Genomic DNA, 22482 nt, shown 5'->3' with positions numbered 1-22482 from the left:
TATACATATGCCTGCCTGCAATAGTCACATTGGCCGATGAGTAGAAAATGTAGAAATAGGGAGAGAGGAAGGAGATGGCATTGGTGTCATTGGTGAAGGAAGACAGGTTTACGGATTAAATACAGTAATCATAGATTTATTTTTTATGAAAAAATGTCTGCAAGATTTAGTGGCATTTTACAAATTACTAATCTTGACGATTTTATCACCCCTTCCCAAGTGAGTTAGAAATTTATTTCTATAAGTTTTAACTATTGTAACCACAGTAGTGTTTCATTTCAGGAATGTATAAAACCTGTTGAAATTGAAAAATCAACAGGGAGCATTACAGGAGCAAAACTTAAAATTGAACAAGATGAAGCTTATATGGAAGTGGAAGTAATGGAGATAATTTAATATTTATATAAATAGATTAATTAATTTCGATTTATTTCTTGCAATCCTTTGTAGAATCAGCCATTGGAAAAATTGAAAAAGGTTGAAATTACATTAGCTGATTGCTTAGCTTGCAGTGGATGCATTACTTCTGCGGAAAGTATTTTAATCTCTCAGCAAAGCCATGAAGAGCTGCTTCGCATATTTCAACAAAAAGTACAACAACAAAAGGTAATGGTTTGAAATATATAACTTTTCTTATTTTGTACTGTAATACATAGTTAAGTCATTAAATTGTTTATTTAGAGCGAAAGGGAGAAGTCAATATTTATAGTTGTAAGTCTAGCTGTTCAACCAGTTTTATCATTAGCTGAAAACTACAAATTAGAACCAGAACAATGCATGAAAAAACTTGCTGGATTTTTTTATGAATTAGGAGCAGACTGTGTTTTAGATATGACAACAGCTGATGATTTTTCATTATTGGAGTCTGCAAAAGAATTTGTTGAACGTTTTAAAGCAAAAGAGGAAGGAATAAAGAAAAAATTACCAATGCTAGCTTCATCTTGTCCAGGTAAGTAATTTCTTTTAAGGTTTGATCTGTAATCTATTGATTTCTTTATTATTATAGGGTTTATTTGCTATGCAGAAAAAACTCATGGAAATTTTATACTACCTTATATAAGCGAAACAAAATCAGCACAGCAAATCATGGGATCTATAGTAAAATATCATTTAGCAGAAGCTAAAGGTTTGCCACCAGAGCAAGTTTACCATGTTACTTTAATGCCCTGTTATGACAAAAAGTTGGAAGCCTCCAGAGATGATTTTTATAATAAAGAGAGAGGTGCTAAAGATGTTGATTGTGTAATTACAACAGGTAACTTTTCACAACCTATTAAATTATGCTTTATTTTTTTATGTAATAAAAGGGTTTCATTTTTAGTGGAAATTCAGCAAATGTTAAATGAAAAAAATATAGCTTTGAATGATATTTATGAGGCAAATTTAAAGAAACCCTTTGGATCGTACAGTAATACAATAGATAATACATTATGGGGTCATAGCGGTTCAGGAAGTGGTGGATATGCAGATTTTATATTTCGTTATGCTGCAAGAAATATTTTTCATGAAAATATAGATACAGTGAAATTTAAGAATCTCAGAAATCCTGATTTTCAAGAAGCAATATTAGAAAAGGATGGAAAAATTCTATTAAGATTTGCGATTGTAAATGGTTTTAGAAATATACAAAATATTGTTCAAAAATTAAAAAGGGATAAATGCCCTTATGACTATGTAGAAATTATGGCATGTCCTTGTGGTGAGTAAATCATTTAATACAAAAAATTGAGTAATCAGAGAAGTAAAGAGGTGACAATTTGTTATCAGGTTGTATGAATGGAGGTGCACAAATTAGGCCTGAAGAAAATTCTAGTAATTCCCAGGATAAACCTAGAGAGTTGGCATCAAAATTAGAAGAAATGCTGCACTGTTTACCACAAATTGATCCAGAAACCAATTCAGTAACACAAGATTTGTACAGAACTTGGCTTGGTAGTGAACACACGGATAAGTCAATGGCATTTCTTCATACCCAATACCATGAAATTGAAAAAGTTAATACTGCCTTAGCGATAAAATGGTAGTATAATAAAATTGTAATATTTATGGTGATATTAAATATAACCTGTTGAATCATATGTTTTATTTACTCTTACATATTAATAAATACAATTTCCCAATAATTATAATCAATGATAACACAATTTTATATATTTACATAGCATAAATCTCAGAATAACAGAATAGATTGTGTAATACTTATGGAATGGAACAAAGAACAATAAAAAATAAATTAAAGCAACATTCTTAAATCTCACATATCTTATTACCTCTGTAAAGAAGTCACGTCAAAAATATATACATACTTATAAAAAGTGCGCGTGATAATAAAAAAAATTGTATATCATTTCTTATAAATAAATGTCCTTTTTTTATTTTCAATCAATTTTAGCGTGAATATGTATAGCGTATCGAACTGATCGTTTTTTAATTTATCAAAATTCATAGTTATTTAAGCTAACTTTGTTAATTAAATCATTTAAACATTCACATTATTCTTTAATTTTATGTTTATTTTAAATTCTTTCTTAACATCAATCTTATTTTTGTTAAATTTTTAGGATCATGTATACCAATACATTGGCAGCATAGTGAAAATGTATAACTGTATACATATGCAGTAATGTTCATTAAAAATATCAAAATTTATCAATATTGGCGCTGATAGTATGTATACACAGTATTAAACATTCTCACTTCAATGTCATTGTATTAATGAACATGGAGCAAATATGGTAGCCTAATAATTCTTTAAAACATGACCAGAGTTTGCTTCCATACAACAGGCACAAAACCTTGAACTTCATCACAGTAGTTTCAATTATCTTAAATTTTTATTATTTTCTAAATCCTCTTTAGTATTTTTATATTCATTTAAATTTTCCTCTATTTCAGTTGCATTCACATCAGTCACCTCTGGCTGATAGCCTTCTTCTATATACCTGATCGAATCTCTATCTGCATTATTATCCTTCTTTTCAGTTGTGTTATTCAACCACCCATGATTAATATCTACTTCTTTAGATACAACAAGAAACAATTCTTTTTCCTTGTTATCCATTTGATTCTTTAGGTACTGCAGTAGATCACTGTCCTTTAAAATTTTTAATAATTAATATAAGTTTTTGTTTTCTCCTATATTCAGTATTAATTAAGTCCAACCTTTCCTATTAGTTGTGGGGAATGTAATTTAGAATCCAGATTATAAAAAACATCCTGGATCTTTCTTAAAGCAATCCAATGCCTTCTTCTTAAAGGTAACAAAACAAAGCCTATTTTATATTCCATTGGAACATTTAATATAAATCCTTTAATGTTATCCAAGCATAGACATGTGGGATCCCTTTAATAAAGGAGAATTTACTAGTTGTCATAAACAGTACACTATTTTAGTACCTTCTTTTATCGAACCAAACAGCTTCACATCCTTTTCGTTGCAATGCTGCCATAATAACATTGATGTCATAATTGCCAATTCCTAACAGAGACTTATGAGGATTGATCCAAACATCAGGACTTAGACTGTAACATATTTGATCTAGCTCTTGTTTGCTAAAGCCTCTTTCTTGAAATAAATTATTTAATGCATGTAGGGCACATAGCTCCTTTACCTGTAAACAGAGATATATATTGTAAAATATATTTAGTATGATATTTGACTTCAACAATGACTTATTAAGAAATATTACCTGCCGTTCATGATAAATTGGCTTAACCATATCAGCTCCTGCACTAGCAACCATTTTTAAATGAATTTTTATTATCCTTACAAAATAATTAATATTAATAACATAACTATCACTTCATGAAACTACCGATGTTATGACAATTATAAGTAAACAAATGTTTGTGTATGTTCTAACTGATGTTTCTTGTGTGGTTTTAACTACTCTTCTAAAATATGTATAATAATCCTTAAAGCAAAAGAAAACCATTAAGAGCTTATTATTGAAGTATATATGTACATATATATATACAAATTTCTTTCCTAGCACTTATACATACACTTTAATTACGTTTATTAAGAATAGGTTAAGTTTAATTATATTCGTTTTCTAATTTTCTGTTATATTTATTTTAGACATTTCTCCGGAGATTCCCGAACAAGACAGCCGATTTTCCGGATTAAACCGAGTACTTCGTCGCGCTTTATTTTCAATTTTAATTTTTATATTATTTAAAAGTTCTTTTAAAATGATTCATTATAATTTTTGACTTTATTGTAATTTTACTTTATAATTTGAAACATTAGATATCATAAATGTACTATGAAAATATTGACAAAGTGATAAAAAATATATTCATGAAAAACCGTCTTTATGTTAAGCAAGAAGCCATAGAGATCATTCATAGGATGCAGAATTTAGCAGCATACATATATATATATATATTTGAGCATATTTCTCATGAGGAGAGCGGTCACTTTCTGATTTTGGCGCGAAGTTGATACAATTAATCTGTTATTCGTCTCCTTAGAAAGAAAAAGAATTGTAGGAAAATATTTAAAAATCTTGTAATGAACAGTATTTTACAAGTAAGTCTAATATTACGATTAAAGTGAGAATCTTCACTATTCAGTTTATTTTATATTTTTGCAATAACGTCTTCCAAAGAGCTTTCAGTTAAATTTGTTTCCCATTACGCATTAAATTTAATGACCATGAAGATCTTTGGACATTACTTTTTAATTGTGTGAAATAAATTCTTTGTAATTTAATATCTCTCCCTAATTTATTGATAAAAATTTTTATTCAAGTGATTTATTTTATAGATGCTGTAAAGTTGTTTAAAATTTAACCTTAAAGTTTTATGAACAATGTGCATTCTATTTAATGCCATATTTTGATTTGTTTTAGTAAAATGGAAGATTCAGTAACAGCTCGCTTGAAAAGTTTAGTAGTTAATAGCAACGATGCATTAGAATTCAAGATGATTCGAAAAGTTCAAGATCTTGAGGATGATGGAACAACATTTAAGCCAGAAATGTCTCATCAAGTATTTGGAGATAGGTTTGTAAAATAAATATAAGCATGCAGTCAGAAGATAGGAACAATTTAACTTTATTTTTCAGTGAGACAATATTTGGTTATCGAGACCTTAAAATTAAATTATATTACTCAGCTGGTAGTTTGGAAACATATGTAGGAGTGTCATATTCTGAAAAAATTTGTAAAGATTCTTATGAAGGTATTGAAGCTGATGAAATATTACCTAAGTTAGTGGATAAACTTGCACCAAAGTTCCATGAAAGTATAGATTCATTCACGGAGTCTTTAAAAAAGGATGAGAATTTTAGACCTCATGGAGAATTACTACATGCATTTACATTAGATGGTATGAAAGCAATTTTATTCTGATTATTTGCTCATTTACTCCTATAGAAAACAGTTTTTTGTCTACAGATAATGGCTCTGCAAGACACTTTGAAGTTTATAAAGCTGATATGAGTTATAAGGGTTTTAAGGAATATCACCAACGCCTCCGAACATTTGTACTATGGTACATAGATGCTGCAAATTTTGTTGATGTTGATGATGATTTATGGCATTATTTTACAATGTATGAAAATTCTTATTTTGCTATAATAGGCCCAAGTATAATTCTGACCAATTAGAAAAATATACAGAGAGGAGATTATTTTAAGAAGAAACCAATTATAACATTGTTTGGTCTAACTCTATTAGTAAATTCTTAAGGAGAAGAAATCCTTTAATTTGAGGCACTTTATTACTCAACAGATTTTCACTGTATTGACCAATAGGACAGAGCCACTTGATTCTTCTAATAATACAAAGCCTGAAAATAATGAATTTTTAATCCTTTTAACTTTTTAATTAAAATCTAGGGCTAAACATTTTATAAATATTTTCTGCTTAAAATTCTCTTCTCTTTTTAAATTTTTTAGCTTATATATAGTTAACCTCAGGGCCAATATGTAATATTGGAAAACAATAATTTTTATTTTTCAAAAGGTTTGAAAAATACGATGGTAAAGTTGGAAGTCCCCATTATGCAACAATTGGTTTTGCTACGGTTTATCAGTATTATGCGTATCCTCGTAATACCAGACCGAGGATCGCGCAAGTTTTAATTTTACCTCCTTTTCAAGGAATGGGCTTGGGTGCTGATTTACTCCGAGCAATTTATCGCGAATATGTAGGTAGAAATGAAGTAAAAGATATCACAGGTAAGAAACATTTTTTATTTATTTATTAAAAACTTGTCAGTTATTGCTACAAAATAAATTATTTTGATTCAGTGGAAGATCCTTCAGTAAATTTTCAACGTATACGAGATTTCGTGGATGCATTAAACTGTTCTACCTTGTCTAGCTTTTCCAAGGAAAATCTATTGCAACCTTTTAACAAAAGTATGGCTGAAGAAGCCAGAGAAAAATTAAAAATTAACAAGGTAAATTTTCTTCAATCCGCGGTTGGCATAAACTTTATACATCGTTTGATAAATTAATTTGTACAATAATTTTCTCATAGAAACAAGCGAGAAGAGTGTACGAAATTTTAAGATTTAGAATAACGGATTTGTCAAATGAGAAGGAATATCGTGAGTATAGATTAATTGTAAAGAAAAGACTAAATCTCCCTTACAAGCGTGAACAACAAGATTTTAAAAAACTGCAAGCAGCTTTGAAGAATCTGGACAAGCGTCAGACGAACATTGCATTACCGCCAAAGGAGCAAAGATACGAAGCACTCGAAAAGGAATACAGAATTTTAGAAGAAGCATATAAGAAAGTTGTTGAACGACTACAGGATGAGATTCAACTTTGAACTTTGCTGCTTCTCTCGTATACTTTCTGAGATAAAAACGAAGATTTTCCAAAGCTCGGACATACGACGAATCAAAACATATTACAGAGTAGATTTGAGGAAACAACTTGTGATAAATCTCTAAACACTTTAAAATCTTATCAAGAACCTTACCGAATTCAATCGCACGAAAAAGGAATATCGTTTAAACTAGGATTTGTCTTTACACAACATTACATAATATTTCATTTACCAAAAAATGTAAAACAAATAATATTTAATTTTTTTTTTTTAGTATTTTTAGTCTACTTTTAAGAAACCTATTTTACAATAAATCAATGAATAAAGAATTCCTATCTTTCAATCTTTTAGAACTCTTTTTCTTTTATAGTTTAAATAGAAACAATGATTTCCGTCTCTTCTGAACGTTTATAATACAGTTTTGTCAAGAGCATGACAAACGAGGTCGTAATTTTGTTTATAAAATAATATAATATACAAGGCCTGCAACTCTTAAAACGTCTCAGAACATGGAAGTAATGAGATACGTATCTTTGTAATAATAAAATATATTACATTTTTGAATATTACTTTTTTGATACCTCTTACTATTCGCTATGTGCACACCTACACATTGGTAGTCAGGTAAGAATGTGTAGTGATGCATATGCATAATATCAGCGCTGACTGTCGGTAAATTTTGTCATTTTTGCCGGACTTTTTTTTGTTTATGTATATTGCTACACATTCTTACCTGACTGCCAACGTGTAGATGTGCACATAGCGAATATGCATTCAAACGGGTCTGGTACTAAATTTTGATACTTTTAGAAAGTGATGAAAAACGCTTTCTTACATGCATTATTTAAGATGTTTGAAGTGTCTGAGTCTGTATCTTATATTATAATATATTATATGTTTAATACAATAGCAGAGATTTAAATTTATCGAATAATTATTAATAATTAAAAATGAGAATTCTAGACATTTTGATTTTCGAAGAATAGCAAGATTGAGCACGATTGTGCAAAACTTCCAAGAAGGATGGGAGAGACTTTTGTAGCCGGTAGCCGTTGAGAATGACTTAAAGGGGGGAAAGATGAGCGATTTGCGGGGCAAACTTATTCATTGGCATTTCTGAGATGTTTCGCTGGATCTTTTCTGGCGAGAAAGAGACAGAGAAAACGCGTAGAGAGACGCCAGCCTCTTCAAGTTTGGCCACCGACAGCCTTGCCAGACGGTCCGCAGCCTCCAAGCTACACACTTCGGACTCTAAACGGCAAAAACAAGGTATTTATCCCTTATTCCCTTTATTCTCTTTCTTCTCTCTTCTATTCTCTTACTATATCATTCAAATAAATCCATTCCCAAACCCTTCCATATTATTTATAAAAATTTTCCAAGCAATCTTTTCCAAAATTATTTTCCAATTAGTTTACTCAAATAATAAAAAGACTCCCTTATTTCCTTTATCCCTTTTTTGTCTCACCTTACTACCATAAAATTAAAAAAAGGAATTCACATACTATTCGTATACTAATTCACACAAATTTTCCAAGTTTAAAATAATTTTGCAATTTTATTTGTACAATAGCAAAAGATTTCGTTATCATTTTTTCCAATTACTATTTCCTTTCTTTCTTTCCTTACCACATACAATTTCAAGAAGTAGATTTTTCCTGTTTCAAATAAAATTATTGAAAAAGTTCTTGAAATATTAATAACGATTCGGTTTCTTTATATACGATACAAAATGTTCAGTTACAATTATTGAATTTCCAGAAATCGTAAGAGAGAGAAAAGGACGAGGGTGAAGCAGTAGTAGAGCTGGCAAGATGTTGCGGTGGCTGCTGGTAATTTGCCTGGCCAGTCTAGCCATAGAAAATACTTTGGCAGAAATTCTAACGCCGCCGTACTTCAATTTAGCCGAAGGAAAAGAGATCATAGCCTCGGCTACATGTGGTGTCGATACACCTGGACCAGAACTTTACTGCAAATTAGTCGGTGCGAATTCTGATCCGGATGAGGACATTAATCTTATTCAAGGACAGGTATATATTATTATTACTCATTTATCACTGATATTGAACCATCCATTCCTTTGTTAAATTTCGTCAACATTCTTCTATACATTTCTAAATACAAGCGATTAAATCATATTATTTATTTAAAATTAATACTACGATGAAAGCAAAAATAGAATCTTTAATGAAGAATATACAATGAGTCTTAAAAAAGTTTTATACAATCTTTGAGCCACGTGCATCGAACTCTTGAAAATACAAATGATCAGCGAAGGATGCTAATCGTTTCTGACGGGGTGTCAATGGGTTCGTGAAAGAAGAAGAAGAGAAAGAATCTGCTGACGGAGCAAAACTCGCTGATATAATTAAGAAGAAAGTAATTATCGCTAATTGCATAAACCACGACTCTTCGATAGCCAATTGCATAAACATGAATTTTATAACATGTAATCGTATTTATTTATAAATTGCTATTGATAGCCAAGATGTTTTTTTTATAGCATCAATATAAAGAGGTTTTATTCGGTCGAGTTATCTTCCTTTAGAGCCCTACATTTTAATAGAGGAAGCTGACCTGCTGGACACAGAACGATTCAGGACAAAGACTTTTTCCTTTTTTCCTTTTCTCTCAAGGACAAAACAGCAGGCTAGACACGACAATCTTGAATTGACAATTTGAAGAATATTCTATACAATGTATTTTATGCATCAAGAGATTTTTTGTCGATTAATATTTATCCAGTATCCACGAAGACGTATACTGCAAATTCGGTAGATTGTGTAGAGTTTCAGTCTGATGGAATAATATGCCTATTCATCTGTAGGCATGAAATGTGATCCCGTTTAGACTAGAAGAGAGAAAACAGATAAGTAAATTGAAGATAAAGTTGACCTCCCGATAACTTCTTCTCACTCTTCTTCTTCTTCGTCTTCTTCGTAAAATAATGACCTACATAAATATATATATATATAGATACGTTTGAACGAAATTGAATAAAGTTTTATAAATTTGTATTTATTTATAATATCTATAATGATAAAGAAAATAATAACATAAATAGATGAAACAATAAAGCGGTTTAATGCTTAGCTAAAGTTGGATGTAATAATTATGTAAATTTTTTCTTGTTTAGGTCTGCGACTATTGCGATGAAAATAACCCTGAAAAGAGACATCCCCCTGAATATGCTGTGGACGGTTCGGAAACTTGGTGGCAATCACCACCGCTCTCCAGATCCATGAAATACAATAATGTCACCTTAACAATTAACCTCGCTCAGGTATAAACTGAAACAAAATTGAAGCTTGAGGCATCGTATTAGGGTGTAAAACGCTGAGCAAAGTGTCTTATCTATCAGAGAGGAGCACTATCACGTGTCGTAGGCGTTTTCCTGCAGTCGAAGAATAATCTTCGGGTTACATCCGGAGGACAGTCGATAACGTTTCAAAAGAGATATTTTACAACATGGGATAGCTACAAGAAGCTTTGAAATGAGTTCATTTAACTTAATTAATATGAATTTCGTTAATTTATAATTTTTTAAATTTATGAATAGATTTTTGTAATTTTATAAATGCTGTAGTAAGAATAATTTAATTTTGAGGGTAGCATTATAAGCTTTCTAGAAATAATAATAGAATATGAGGGAGAAAACGTGTTGAAGTGGCCGCCTGGGTGGACAGGCCAAAAATATCCTCTGGTTAATAGAGTGAGTTTAATGGGAAGGGATGGAGGGGGAGAGTCCTCTTATGGTACCCCACCACGTGCATTATGGCACCAGCTCTGAACATGTGTTATGCATGTGGCCCTTAAAGAAAATACGATGCTCCACACAAAACTTCTTTTTCATCAATATTATAATAATGGAACTGACCAATTAAAAACTTGAACTTTTAATTATTAACTTTTAAAAATTACAATTCAGCTTTTACATTAATATCTTTTTAAGCAATATATAACTAATTTCCAGTGAATAATTTAAGTGTAATAATGATTTTTTATTAATTTTAGGAGTTCCATGTTGCATACGTTTTTATCAAGATGGGAAATTCACCACGTCCGGGTTTATGGATTTTGGAAAAGTCTAAGGATTATGGGAAAACTTGGCAGCCCTGGCAATATTTCTCAGATTCTGAGAGTGATTGTTTAAAATACTTTGGGGTTGATGCCCAAACACCAATTACGAGGGACGACAGCGTTATTTGTTCATTGGAATATTCGAAAATCGTTCCATTGGAGGGTGGAGAAATTGTAATTTCCATTCTTAATAATCGACCATCCGCCAAAAATTATTTCAATTCTACTCTTCTGCAAGAATGGACCAGGGCCACCAACGTTCGTTTCCGTTTTCTCAGAACAAAGAACTTACTGGGACATTTGATGTCTGTTGCACGCGAAGACCCCACGGTTACTAGAAGGGTATAAAAAATTAATTCATTTTGTACAATTCACACAAGTTTAATTTGTATTAAAGAACGTTGAGTATTTTTTTCCAATTTTAGCTATAGCTATAAACTCTTTTTTAGTACTTTTATTCTATAAAAGACATCAGTATTGGTGGAAGGTGCATGTGTAATGGCCATGCTGACACCTGCGACGTTCTCGACCCCAATATGCCGAATAAACTGGTGTGCAGATGTCAGCACAATACTTGTGGACCTCAATGTGCCTCTTGCTGTAAAGGCTTTGAACAGAAAAAGTGGCGGATATCCACAGCGTTTAAAAAGTTTACTTGCGAACGTAATTATAAAAAGAAATAACTATTAGGACTACACTCGTTTATTATTACGATATAAAACTGGTATAATAATAAATGAACGTAGTTTTAAACGTATTTTAAATACTGACAAACAAGTACAGATAAAATCAATTTTATTACATAGCTTGTAACTGTTTCGGACACTCCGATGAATGTGAATATGATCCGGAAGCGGACGAAAAGCATTTGTCATTGGATATTCATGGGAACTACGAGGGTGGTGGTCGTTGCAAGAACTGCAAACACAATACTCGAGGAATCAATTGTAACGAGTGCCAACCACAATTTTATCGGCCACGAGATAAGCCCCTTAATGCCACTGATGCGTGTCAACGTTAGTTTTTATAGTCTTCAGTTTATTATGATACTTATCAAAACCAAACTATTAAATAATAATACTTCGTTTCTTTAGCATGCGACTGTAATCACTTCTATTCAACTGGAAACTGCAGTGAATTTGACGGGAAGTGTGAGTGTCGTAAAGAATTCACTCCACCAAATTGTGACTCTTGTAGCTATGGTTATTATGGTTATCCAAAATGCAGACCTTGTGATTGTAATATAGAAGGAACCGATGGTTACCAGTGCGAAGCCAACGAAGGTTTTTGTTCCTGCAAACCAAATTTTGCTGGGCACCATTGTGATCACTGTGCCGAAGGCTATTATAAAATCAACGAGTGTCTACGTAGGAGCAATTAAATTCTTTAAATAAATGTCATGGAATTTAAATAATACTTTAATTATTCATTACAATACTTTAGCTTGCCAATGTAATCCCCTCGGAGCCCTCAGTAATATTTGTGACGTAATATCCGGAAACTGTACTTGCAAGAACAACTATGGTGCAAGATCTTGTGATATCTGCGAGGATGGATACTTCAACTATCCAGTATGCCAGTGTAAGATTTACGAGCTTATCCAAAATTAACCATCTATATCACAAATTTTTCAGCATGAATAGCAATTGCGATAATTTTTATTTATAGATTGCGACTGTGACACAAAGGGCACAGAGCCTGGAATTTGTAACAAGGTGGATGGAACCTGTTTGTGCAAGCCAGGCTACGGCGGACCGAGATGCGATCAATGTATTAATGGATATTACGGTTATCCCAACTGTAAATCTTGTAACTGTAGCTCGAATGGATCTTCGTCAACTAGCTGTGATTCGAGGGGAAAGTGTTCTTGCCTCGCTAACTTTGCTGGAAGGACTTGCGATCAATGCAGTGCTGGAAATTATTTGTATCCTAGCTGTATTGGTAAGTAGTATACGCGGTACTAAGAAAATAACTACTTAGTTTTAATTTACTCCATAGATAGTTAAATTCACAATAGACTAAAGTGATTTATCATTAATTTAATCTAATTTTGAAAATTCCGCAGCTTGCAACTGCGACAGTCATGGGTCGATTGGAACGTCCTGCGATGCTGAAGGAATGTGCCAATGCAGAGAGAATTTCGATGGGCAAAGGTGTGACAAATGTAAGGAAGGCTATTACAACTTCCCCATTTGCGAAGGTTGTAATTGCGATCCAGCAGGGGTCGTTGAAACTTTCCAAGGTTGCGGAACGCTACCATCTAACGAGCTTTGCCAGTGTAAGGAAAGAGTCGAAGGAAGGATTTGTAATAGCTGTAAACCTCTATATTGGAATCTGCAGCCTTACAATCCTGATGGCTGCGAGCAATGCCATTGTAATATTCCAGGAGTTATCGGAGGAATTGGCGAATGTAACACAAAAACTGGTCAATGTAACTGTAAGCCTGGCGTCACTGACAGGGATTGCTCGAAATGCGTTGATGGAACTTACAATTTGCAAGAGGGTAATTTGTTCGGTTGCTCGGATTGCTTTTGCGATATCGGTGGTTCCGTCAATTCTATCTGTGACAAGATTTCTGGCCAGTGCCCATGTCAACCACGCATCACTGGTCTAACATGTAAAGAACCGCTGCAAGCCCATTATTTTCCCACTCTTCACCAGTTCAAATACGAGGCTGAGAATGGCAGGACTCCGGACGATACACCTGTTAGTTATGGCATCAGTGAAGAGTTCTTCCCTGGTTACAGCTGGAAAGGATACGCTGTCTTTTCCATTCTTCAGAATGAAATTCTTCTAACCGTTGATATCTACAAGTCATCCGTGTACAGAATGGTAATCTATTACGTGAACTCTAACAACGAGTCTATTCTTGGTACCATTAAGATTACACCAGACAATCCGGCTGATGCAGAGCAATCTTTCCAAGTCCATTTCAAACCATCACGAAAACCTTCGTTCGTGACCGTCGCAGGAGCTGATGGTATTCGTCCATCGCCAATGGTCATAAATCCTGGACGTTGGTCTATCAGTATTATGAATAAGAAGAGTTTGTTCGTTGATTATATTGTTCTATTACCAGCTGAATATTACGAAGCTACCATTTTGACCCAGGACGTAAATGTACCTTGCGAAGTAGGCTATAAAGGACTCTGCAGGCAATATGGATATCCTAATTTAATGAAATTCGATTCCGTTCATGGTGCGGGTGGATTCTTGAATGAGAATAACATAAGAATTCCCCTGACTGAATATTTTACTGACAAGGAAACGCTCAAGGAAATAGGTGAGAATGAAGTACCTTTGATCAATGATAAACAAGAAGAGATCCACTTTGAGTTGAGGATATCTAAGCCAGGACCACACGTTTTACTCATTACTTACGTTACCTCCAAAAACGAAAATTCAACATCGGTATTATTGATAGAGGCAAACTCAGTTGGAAAAGGAAAAGCTACCCTGTACCCTTGCAGATATACAAACATTTGCAGACAAGTTGTGACGGATGTCTATAATAGGGTTGCTATTATGAATTTCCCATCGAATTACGTTACCCTAGTACTCACTGGAGAGCCAACTTCGAATGTGGCAATAAACTCTGTCGTGGCCATTCCTATTCAAGATTGGTCCTTGGACTACATTAAGCCAAAATCAGTTTGCGTTAAGAAGAATGGAAAATGTGTGCAAGGAATCTTCCCCGAAGCATCTGAAGCCAAGAAGATCGAGTTCGAAACAACTAGTGAAGATTCTGAACATCTGCCTCAGGGAATCTTTGACAATACCACAAAACTGATTTATTTGAATGAAAAGAATCCAATGGTGGATGTTCACGCCAAGGTACCTGAAGCTGGAGACTACATCTTCGTGGTACAATACTACCAACCGGATCATCCTGAGTATGCTTTGGATGTCCTGGTGCAAAATGGCAAATTCTATGAAGGCAAAGTTAAAATTGATCATTGTCCTAGTAACAGCGGATGCCGTAGTATCGTGAAGCAGATAGATGGTAGCAATAGATTCCATGTAATGGAGAGTTTTGTCATCAGTTTGAAGGAAAACTTTAATAATGGACTTTGGTTGGACTATATTCTGGTAATCCCAGCTGATCACTTTAACGAGAAGATCCTAAAAAAGGTCCAGTTCGACCAAACTAAGGAGTTTATTAAGAAATGTGGTACCAACCACTTTTACATCAACGTTACCGAGGCAGGTTTTTGCAGAGATTCGGTATTTTCTTTGACTGCAGATTACAATAACGGAGCATTGGCCTGTCACTGCGATAGGGAAGGCTCCACTGATTTTGAGTGTTCCAAATTTGGTGGTCAATGTCCATGCAAGCCTAATATCGTTGGTAGACGTTGCGAGTACTGCAAGAATAATTATTATGGCTTCCCTTACTGCAGACCTTGCATCTGTCCTCGTGGAAATTTGTGCGATCCTGAAACTGGTGATTGCTATTGTCCTCCTAAGGTCACTGGCGAGTTTTGTGATAAGTGCATCAACGGTACTTACGGATATGATCCATTCATAGGCTGCAGAGACTGCAGCTGTTCCCCTCTCGGTGTGGTCCCCGGAAACTTGCAATGTGACCTTTTCACAGGTGAATGTAACTGCAAGGAGAATGTTGTGGATCGCCAATGTGACAAGTGCAGAGCTGGTTATTCCCAATTCCCATACTGCGAGAAGTGCGACTGTGACATCAGGGGTACTACAACTGACATTTGCGATCAATATACAGCAGAATGCTTCTGTAAGAACAACGTTCAAGGATCGGCCTGTGATGTTTGCAAAGAGGGAACCTTCAACCTTCAGGATAACAACGAACAAGGTTGTACCAAGTGCTTCTGCTTTGGCAAAACCACCAGATGTACATCGGCCAATCTTTACTGGTCCCAAACCATGGACATGGTTGACTGGGATCTGGCCTCTGTGGATGAGAAAAGTGGAAATATCAGCTCTTTACCTCTAGCTCTTCAAGGACTAAATTCCACTAGTTTTGTCATAGATCTTGTAAACAACGATGAAGTCGTGTACTTCAGTGCGCCACAGACCTATCTGGGTAAAAGAATCACTTCTTATGGTGGACACCTGAACTACACAGTTCATTATACAACTGGACCATTTGGTAAAGCTGTGAGTAGGCCTGATGTGATTCTCTCAGGTGGAAATATTGTACTATTTTATTATGGGGAGGAACAACCACCATCCTTCACCAGCTTCAGAGGATCAGTGCAGCTGGTCGAAAGCAACTTCCTAACCGTAAATCGTCAACTTGCTACCAGAGAACAGATCATGATAGTACTGGAAGATCTTGAAGGCCTGTACATCAGGGCAACCTATTGGAACCAAAGTATCACAGCAACTTTATCCTACGCTATTCTAGATATCCCAACAGACCACTATTCACCAAAGTACAGTGTACCAGCCAGCAGTGTCGAGCAGTGTCAATGTCCGCCAAACTACCAAGGATCATCTTGCGAGGAATGTGCTCCTGGCTACTACAGAGTTCAGTCCGGACCTTACGGTGGCTATTGCGTTAAATGTCAATGCCACGGTCACTCGGACACCTGCGATGTCAATACTGGCGTCTGCACAAACTGCAAGAACGGTACCACCGGGGACCATTGTGAGTACTGCGAACAAGGATACTACGGAAATGCCACAATTGGAACACCATCCGACTGCTTGATTTGCGTGTGCCCATTACCGGTTCCATCCAACAATTTCGCCACTGGTTGCGAGGTTAACGAAGAAGGCAACAAAATCAGCTGCGATTGTTTGCCAGGATATTATGGTGCTCGTTGTCAAGCCTGTGCTGCAGGATTCTATGGAAACCCAGAAGTCTATGGGGATTACTGTAAACCTTGCGAATGTTCTGGTAACATTGACACCAATCAAGTTGGGTCCTGCGACTCCATCACCGGAGAATGTTTGCAATGTCTGAATAACACTTATGGGAAGGCATGTAACCTGTGTAAACCAGGATTCTTCGGTGATGCAATCGATAGGAAGGATTGTCAAAGTTGTCTGTGCGACACCTGCGGAATGGAGGAGTGTGATAATCGTAATGGTCAATGTCATTGTAAGGAAAATGTCGTTGGTGAGAAATGCGATAGTTGCGAGGTCAATCATTATGGTTTCAATTCCTGCGATGGTTGTAAGCCTTGTGATTGTGGTCTCGCATCGGAGAGCAGCCAGTGTGATGATGAGACTGGTCAGTGCAGATGTAAGCCTGGGGTAACCGGAAGGAAGTGTGACCAGTGTATAGCAGGCTATTGGGATTATGGTCCGGATGGTTGTACTTCTTGCGGTTGTAACACTGGTTACTCCGTCGGTGCCTCTTGCAACGTCACCACTGGCCAGTGTACATGTCTCCCTGGAGTTATCGGAGAGAAATGTGACCACTGTCCTTACAGGAACGTTTTATTGGAAGGTCAAGGATGTTTCCAATGTGGTTCCTGCGCAGGAGATTTGCTAGACGTTACTGACGAACTTGCAGGCCTTTTAGATCCAGTCTTCTACGAATTTAATCAAGTGGCCGACAGCTACTTCACCCACCAGAGGCTGAGATTCATCAATGACACTGTTAACGAGTTATATCCGGAAGTGAAGCTTCTGGACCCTAGCCGAGTGAACCTATTTCCTCTTCAGCAGAAGCTTACTAGTCTGGACCAGGAGGTATCCAGTCAGAAACGAAGGGTGGAGTACACTGCTGAGGATAGCCTCAAATGGAAACAAGGTGCTCAGCAGACTCTCAAGGACATGAATGACCTTGAACAGGAAGTTGTCGACGAGATAAAGTTGGTGAATTCAGTGGTATCAGAGGTGCAAACTTTGTCACAAAATATAGAATTGGGTAGTGCTGCTAAGGTGGACAGCGCCCTGAAGGAGGCCCAGGACATACTCAAGAAGATCCAGGAAGTGTCCTTCGTGACCTTCAGAGACCAAGCCACTGATAACGCTGACCAAGCTAATATCATCTTCTCTTCGATGATCGAGTATAACTTCCCAGTGAACAATTTAAGCTCCATAGCCTCTGAAATAAACGAGAAAATGAAAAACGCCACTGAGAAGATGGATGATCTTGCGAGGATCGCTAAGGAGGCTGAACAACTCGCTAGGGACGTCGAGAGGTTGAATAAAGAGAACAGGGTAGCAGCTGTGACTGGAAATTTAGAAATTATTAAGAATTTCACTATGGAGGCTCAAGAAGACTTGGATGTTGGTTCTCAGCTAAATACGAACGCTAGTCAGTTCCTCGAGGAGGCCACGACAAACATGGAGATTCTAGCGTCGAATGCATTGGATAATACTATGAACGATTTGAACGCATCTATATCGGATAATGACCAGATGTTACTGGATATTCTGGATCTGGTCCAGAATGCGAATACTCACTCCAGTGCACTCCACAGTTTGTCCCTTGATATGGACAATCTTCTGGAGGACACTAGGAATACCAAAGCAGTTAGGGCAGTGTCTGCTTACAAGGATATAGTGAAAGCAATTGAAATAGCAAGGGATAACTCTGAGGAAGCTAGGGATGCAGCAAATAATGCCACAAGCTTGTTGGATGGATTCGAGGAGAGCATGAAGAACTCCAGGAACAACTCGACAATTTTATTAGCTGAAGCTGAGGATGCTTTGAGGAAGACCGTTGGCAGATCCGAAGAGAATCTTCAGCAAGCTCGTGCTGGTGCCAAATCCATCGATGAGCAGAACAAACGTAACAAGGAAATTCTCGATAACATCGACAAGGTCCTAGCTAATAGTCCTTCGGAGTCTTCATCGCAGGCCCAGAGAGCCAAACAGGAAGCTACTTATATCGAGGCTAGCATTCAGCAAGGAATCGAATACATCAACGACGTCGTCAATAAAATCCCTCTTGATGTTAAGGAAGCCAAACAGCTCTCGAAAAACACTTCTGAATCAATACGCGATGTTTCTCAGGCTAAGAAACAGTTAGATATCGTGGACAGGGTGAGCCCGCAGATAGTTAAACTGATAAATGGTTTGAACGCCACTCAGGCAGGAATAGAAAATACCGGAAATGACCTTAGGAGTAAAATTGAAGCTTTGAGAAACAAAATTGCAAATGCTAGGGAATTGGCTGATAGATTCAAGGTTGGATTGACCTTCTACAGGAACACCACCTTGGAATTGAAGAATCCTGAGAATTTACCACTTTTGGCTACGTCCACTAAGATCTCTGTTTACTTCAAGACCAACAAAACTAATGGATTCTTGCTGTACCTCGGAAACGAGGATAAAACATCACCAAGGGTCAAGAGTCACGACTTCATGGCACTGTTAATTGAAAGTGGATACCCAGTGTTCATCGTGGATTTAGGTTCTGGTCCTGAGAAGGTCATCCTCAACAAGTACGTGGCTGATGATGTATGGAGGAAGATAGAAGTGGACAGAACTGGGAAGAACGTGAAACTGAGGGTTGTTGAGGATGCTGGCGAGGGTCAAGAAGTGTCGTTCCTGAATGATGCTGTTATATTAGGAACAAATTCCATCTTCAATTTGGATCAAGATCAATCCAAGCTATTTGTAGGAGGATATCCACCGTCCTTCCAGATACAAGACGCAGTGACTGCTTCCTCGTTCGAAGGACAAATGGAGGAGTTAGTTATAGGGGATACTCCAGTTTCATTCTGGAACTTTATGTATGGAGAGAATAACAGACAACGGGCACGCGAAAGGGATAAACTTGTGAATCTACAGCCAAGCACTGGATTCAGATTCGACAGAAGTGGCTATGCCATCATCAGTCGAAGGAACTTGCAGATTCCAGTGGACAGTAAAAAGTTTGGTATCAATCTGAATTTCAAAACGTTTACAGGGGATGGTTTGATATACTTGATGGGTAACAATAAACAATTCTTGGCATTAGAAATAAGAAATGGTAATATTCTATACCAATATGACTTGGGTGAAGGAGAGATCACGCTGTCCTCTCCAATGAGGTACAACGATGGTCAGTGGCATTCTCTCGAGGCTCGTCGACTTGGCAAGATTGGTTTGTTGAAGATAGATGGTCAAATGGTGGCTAAAGGTGAAGTTGGTGGAGAAGGCAAGAGTTTAGTTGCGCCCGACCATATTTATTTCGGTGGATATCTACCAAACGAGAGCCATATGTTTAAACCAGTGACAAATCTGGGCTTCGATGGCTGCATCGATAACGTTGTAATCCTGGAAACCTCTGTGGATTTGAGTAGAAACGTTCAAGCATTTGGTGTGGTGCCTGGATGTCCTGTGAGATTTGCCAGCATTGTGGCCTTTGAAGAAAACACACCAGGCTATGTGAGGTGGAGAAATATTTCAGCAATAGATACCCTGCAAGTGAACTTGAAATTCAAGACGCTGGCCAGTAATGGCTTGATTTTCTACGTAGCTGATGATTACCGAAACACTGCTTGCTATTTAGCATTGTTGAATGGTGATTTAGTGTTCAATAGCCAGGGTGTAGAACTGAAGGCTGAATCCAATGGAATTAAATTCAACGACAACGAGTGGCACGTCGTTACAGCTTCGTATACAGCAAGGACCCTGTTATTGGATATTGACGATACGAAGAATTATAGTTCGGACTCATCTCCACTTCCTCTTAACCTACAGAATGCTAATTTGTTTATAGGAGGACTACCGAAGTATGTAAAAGCCAACGAGCCTGAAGTTCAAACTCCATTTGTTGGATGTATTGGGGATACTACAGTAAATGGAGCAATTGTTAATTTTGCAAATACCACAGAGAAGCCTAATGCATATTTAGGTAAATGCAAAGGTGGTCAACCACCTTTGCCACCAGTCGTTGGGCCAGAAATCAATTGGCCAAACTTGTTACCTACAGAAGAAAATAGAGAACCAGTTGATGAGACGACTCAAATTAATATTGTAGATGTGGACATAGATAAGAATGAAGAAGAAGAGCCAACGTTGGAAGGACGTGGAAAAGAACGAGAAGGGCCTCCCAAAATCCCCACCACTACTCCAGCTGCATTATTACCGGAAACTGTTGATAATTGTCATCTTCCTTATTATCCAGCTGTTGATCCTGATCCTGAAAATGCTTGGAGGTTTGGCACAGTGAGGAATAGCAGATTGGAGTACAGATCTCTTACAGGAACTTATAAGAATAAATACGACTTCCAAATTGACATTAAGACACTAGCAGACGAAGGAATCATTTTCTATGGTACCGATCTCACCAGGCTGGACTTGATTGCTGTATACGTATTGGAGGGGAGAATTCACTATAAGTTTGATTGTGGAAGTGGACCAGCTTTGTTGACCAGTAAGAAGAAGATCAATGATAATCAGTGGCACAATATTATATTTAAACGGGAGGGCAACTATGGTGAACTAGCTATTGATGATGAACCTGAGATTACTGGTTACTCCGAAGGTCACACAATGGCCATCAATGTCAGCCCACCTTTCTACGTTGGAGGTGTTCTTCCAGAATTGAATAGGGCTGCGTCAGCAACCATTGTAAGCATATGCAATTTGATCATTATAATAGTAGATAACATTTCTATAATTTGTCTGCTTGCTATAAACTACTTTTTAATATTAGGGAGTGAACAAGACATTCAGTGGATGCCTAGGCAATTTCATGCTAAATGGTCAGCAAGTTGGAGAAGCATCAGCAAAAATTGGGGTGATTCCTTGCTCGAAACGAGTCGAACTTGGCCTCTTCTTCTATCCTGGAAATGGAAGCAACTTGTTCAAAGCAAGTAAGTAATTAGATTTGAATAGCTATTATATTAATAAAATTTTGACAAGAACAAGAATTAAAATCTGGCATTTTTAGTTGACAAATTTAACGTGGGAAGAGAAATAGATATTCAGATGGATATCAAACCAAGATCTACTTCCGGCCACCTTCTTTCTGTTCATGGAAGACGTGACCATTTAGTATTAGAAATGGTGAACGGCACTATCAAGTTCTTGGTAAAAACATTAAAAGGTGCGATAAATAGTACATTTGTACCGGCGATGCCTAATTCTCTGTGCGATGGTAATTGGCACAATATTCGAGGTAATTATTTTTTTCAGTGTTTCCATCGAAATATCTACGAGTTTATCAATTATTTCATGCTTTAATCTTCATTTTACAGCTGTCAAACAAAAGAATGCTGTTCTGCTGTCGGTGGACCATAAATCAGCTTCGCCAGGAATCGCTGAAAAAATTGAAAAAGTTCTATCTAGGCATCCAATGTTCATTGGTGGACATCCTCTACTTGGTAAACTTCGTGGAAGTACATCCCAAGCTCAATACGTGGGATGCATGAGGAATATCTGGATTAACACGGTCCCCATCAGCATAGACGCAGATCGTACCTACGGAGAAGTTTTAGCGAATGTTTGTCCAACGATATAAGCCATCGTTAATCCAATATCATTGACATAATATGGAAAATATCAAGTGTTTGTGTACAAAGATTATTATCAGATTTTCATTCATTTGTCATATTTTTATAAGCATGAATTAAAGATATTTTAAATACTTCATTAATTTTGTTTCAATCAAAAAATGGTATTTGAAGAAATCAAGACTGTTCTTCGTGTTTTATCCAGCTAAATACAACAAATAAAAATGTTACTCAGA

General features: G+C 36.3%; 4 protein-coding genes across 8 annotated transcripts; 3 read left to right on the top strand and 1 right to left on the bottom strand.

The window, feature by feature from the left end:
* The first annotated feature begins 76 nt into the window (after positions 1-76).
* Positions 77-2221, top strand: LOC136776547 (probable cytosolic Fe-S cluster assembly factor AGAP009023). Of its 3 annotated transcripts, none has more exons than XM_066732154.1 (7): positions 77-219; positions 283-378; positions 451-606; positions 682-949; positions 1007-1255; positions 1322-1699; positions 1768-2221. In XM_066732154.1, exons 1-7 carry the CDS (start codon positions 154-156, stop codon positions 2022-2024), a joined length of 1470 nt encoding a protein of 489 aa, XP_066588251.1. In that variant the 5' UTR covers positions 77-153; the 3' UTR covers positions 2025-2221. The 3 variants fall into 3 exon arrangements, with proteins under 3 accessions (XP_066588251.1, XP_066588249.1, XP_066588248.1); XM_066732152.1 differs by having other exon boundaries at positions 270-378; XM_066732151.1 differs by having other exon boundaries at positions 267-378.
* A 159-nt stretch (positions 2222-2380) lies between these two features.
* On the bottom strand, positions 2381-4139 carry LOC136776549 (josephin-2-like). Its single transcript, XM_066732158.1, has 5 exons — positions 4006-4139; positions 3690-3914; positions 3397-3611; positions 3163-3343; positions 2381-3094 (listed from the first exon to the last, which is right to left on the bottom strand). Exons 2-5 carry the CDS (start codon positions 3741-3743, stop codon positions 2822-2824), a joined length of 723 nt encoding a protein of 240 aa, XP_066588255.1. The 5' UTR covers positions 3744-3914; positions 4006-4139; the 3' UTR covers positions 2381-2821.
* A 245-nt stretch (positions 4140-4384) lies between these two features.
* Hat1 (histone acetyltransferase 1) lies at positions 4385-7172 on the top strand. 3 transcript variants are annotated; one of them, XM_066732156.1, is made up of 8 exons: positions 4385-4534; positions 4857-5009; positions 5072-5334; positions 5403-5559; positions 5973-6187; positions 6260-6411; positions 6492-6561; positions 6640-7172. In XM_066732156.1, exons 2-8 carry the CDS (start codon positions 4861-4863, stop codon positions 6786-6788), a joined length of 1155 nt encoding a protein of 384 aa, XP_066588253.1. In that variant the 5' UTR covers positions 4385-4534; positions 4857-4860; the 3' UTR covers positions 6789-7172. The 3 variants fall into 3 exon arrangements, with proteins under 3 accessions (XP_066588253.1, XP_066588254.1, XP_066588252.1); XM_066732157.1 differs by having other exon boundaries at positions 6643-7162; XM_066732155.1 differs by having other exon boundaries at positions 6492-7157.
* Positions 7173-8011: 839 nt separating this feature from the next.
* On the top strand, positions 8012-22478 carry LanA (laminin subunit alpha). The gene is made up of 13 exons (XM_066732150.1): positions 8012-8057; positions 8550-8818; positions 9925-10071; positions 10803-11210; positions 11318-11531; positions 11675-11884; positions 11963-12235; positions 12312-12449; positions 12537-12809; positions 12934-21362; positions 21448-21607; positions 21685-21912; positions 21992-22478. The coding sequence occupies exons 2-13, from the start codon at positions 8603-8605 to the stop codon at positions 22252-22254; spliced, it is 10959 nt and encodes a 3652-aa protein (XP_066588247.1). The 5' UTR covers positions 8012-8057; positions 8550-8602; the 3' UTR covers positions 22255-22478.
* Positions 22479-22482: the final 4 nt, after the last annotated feature.

This window comes from Prorops nasuta, unplaced genomic scaffold (genome assembly GCF_024137725.1).
Source record: "Prorops nasuta isolate Cenicafe-Biocafe unplaced genomic scaffold, Cenicafe_Pnas_1.2 PNAS00009, whole genome shotgun sequence".
NCBI classification, from domain to species: domain Eukaryota; kingdom Metazoa; phylum Arthropoda; class Insecta; order Hymenoptera; family Bethylidae; genus Prorops; species Prorops nasuta.
Note: the sequence above shows the minus strand (reverse complement) of the source record. Positions and strands in the feature narration are given on the sequence as shown.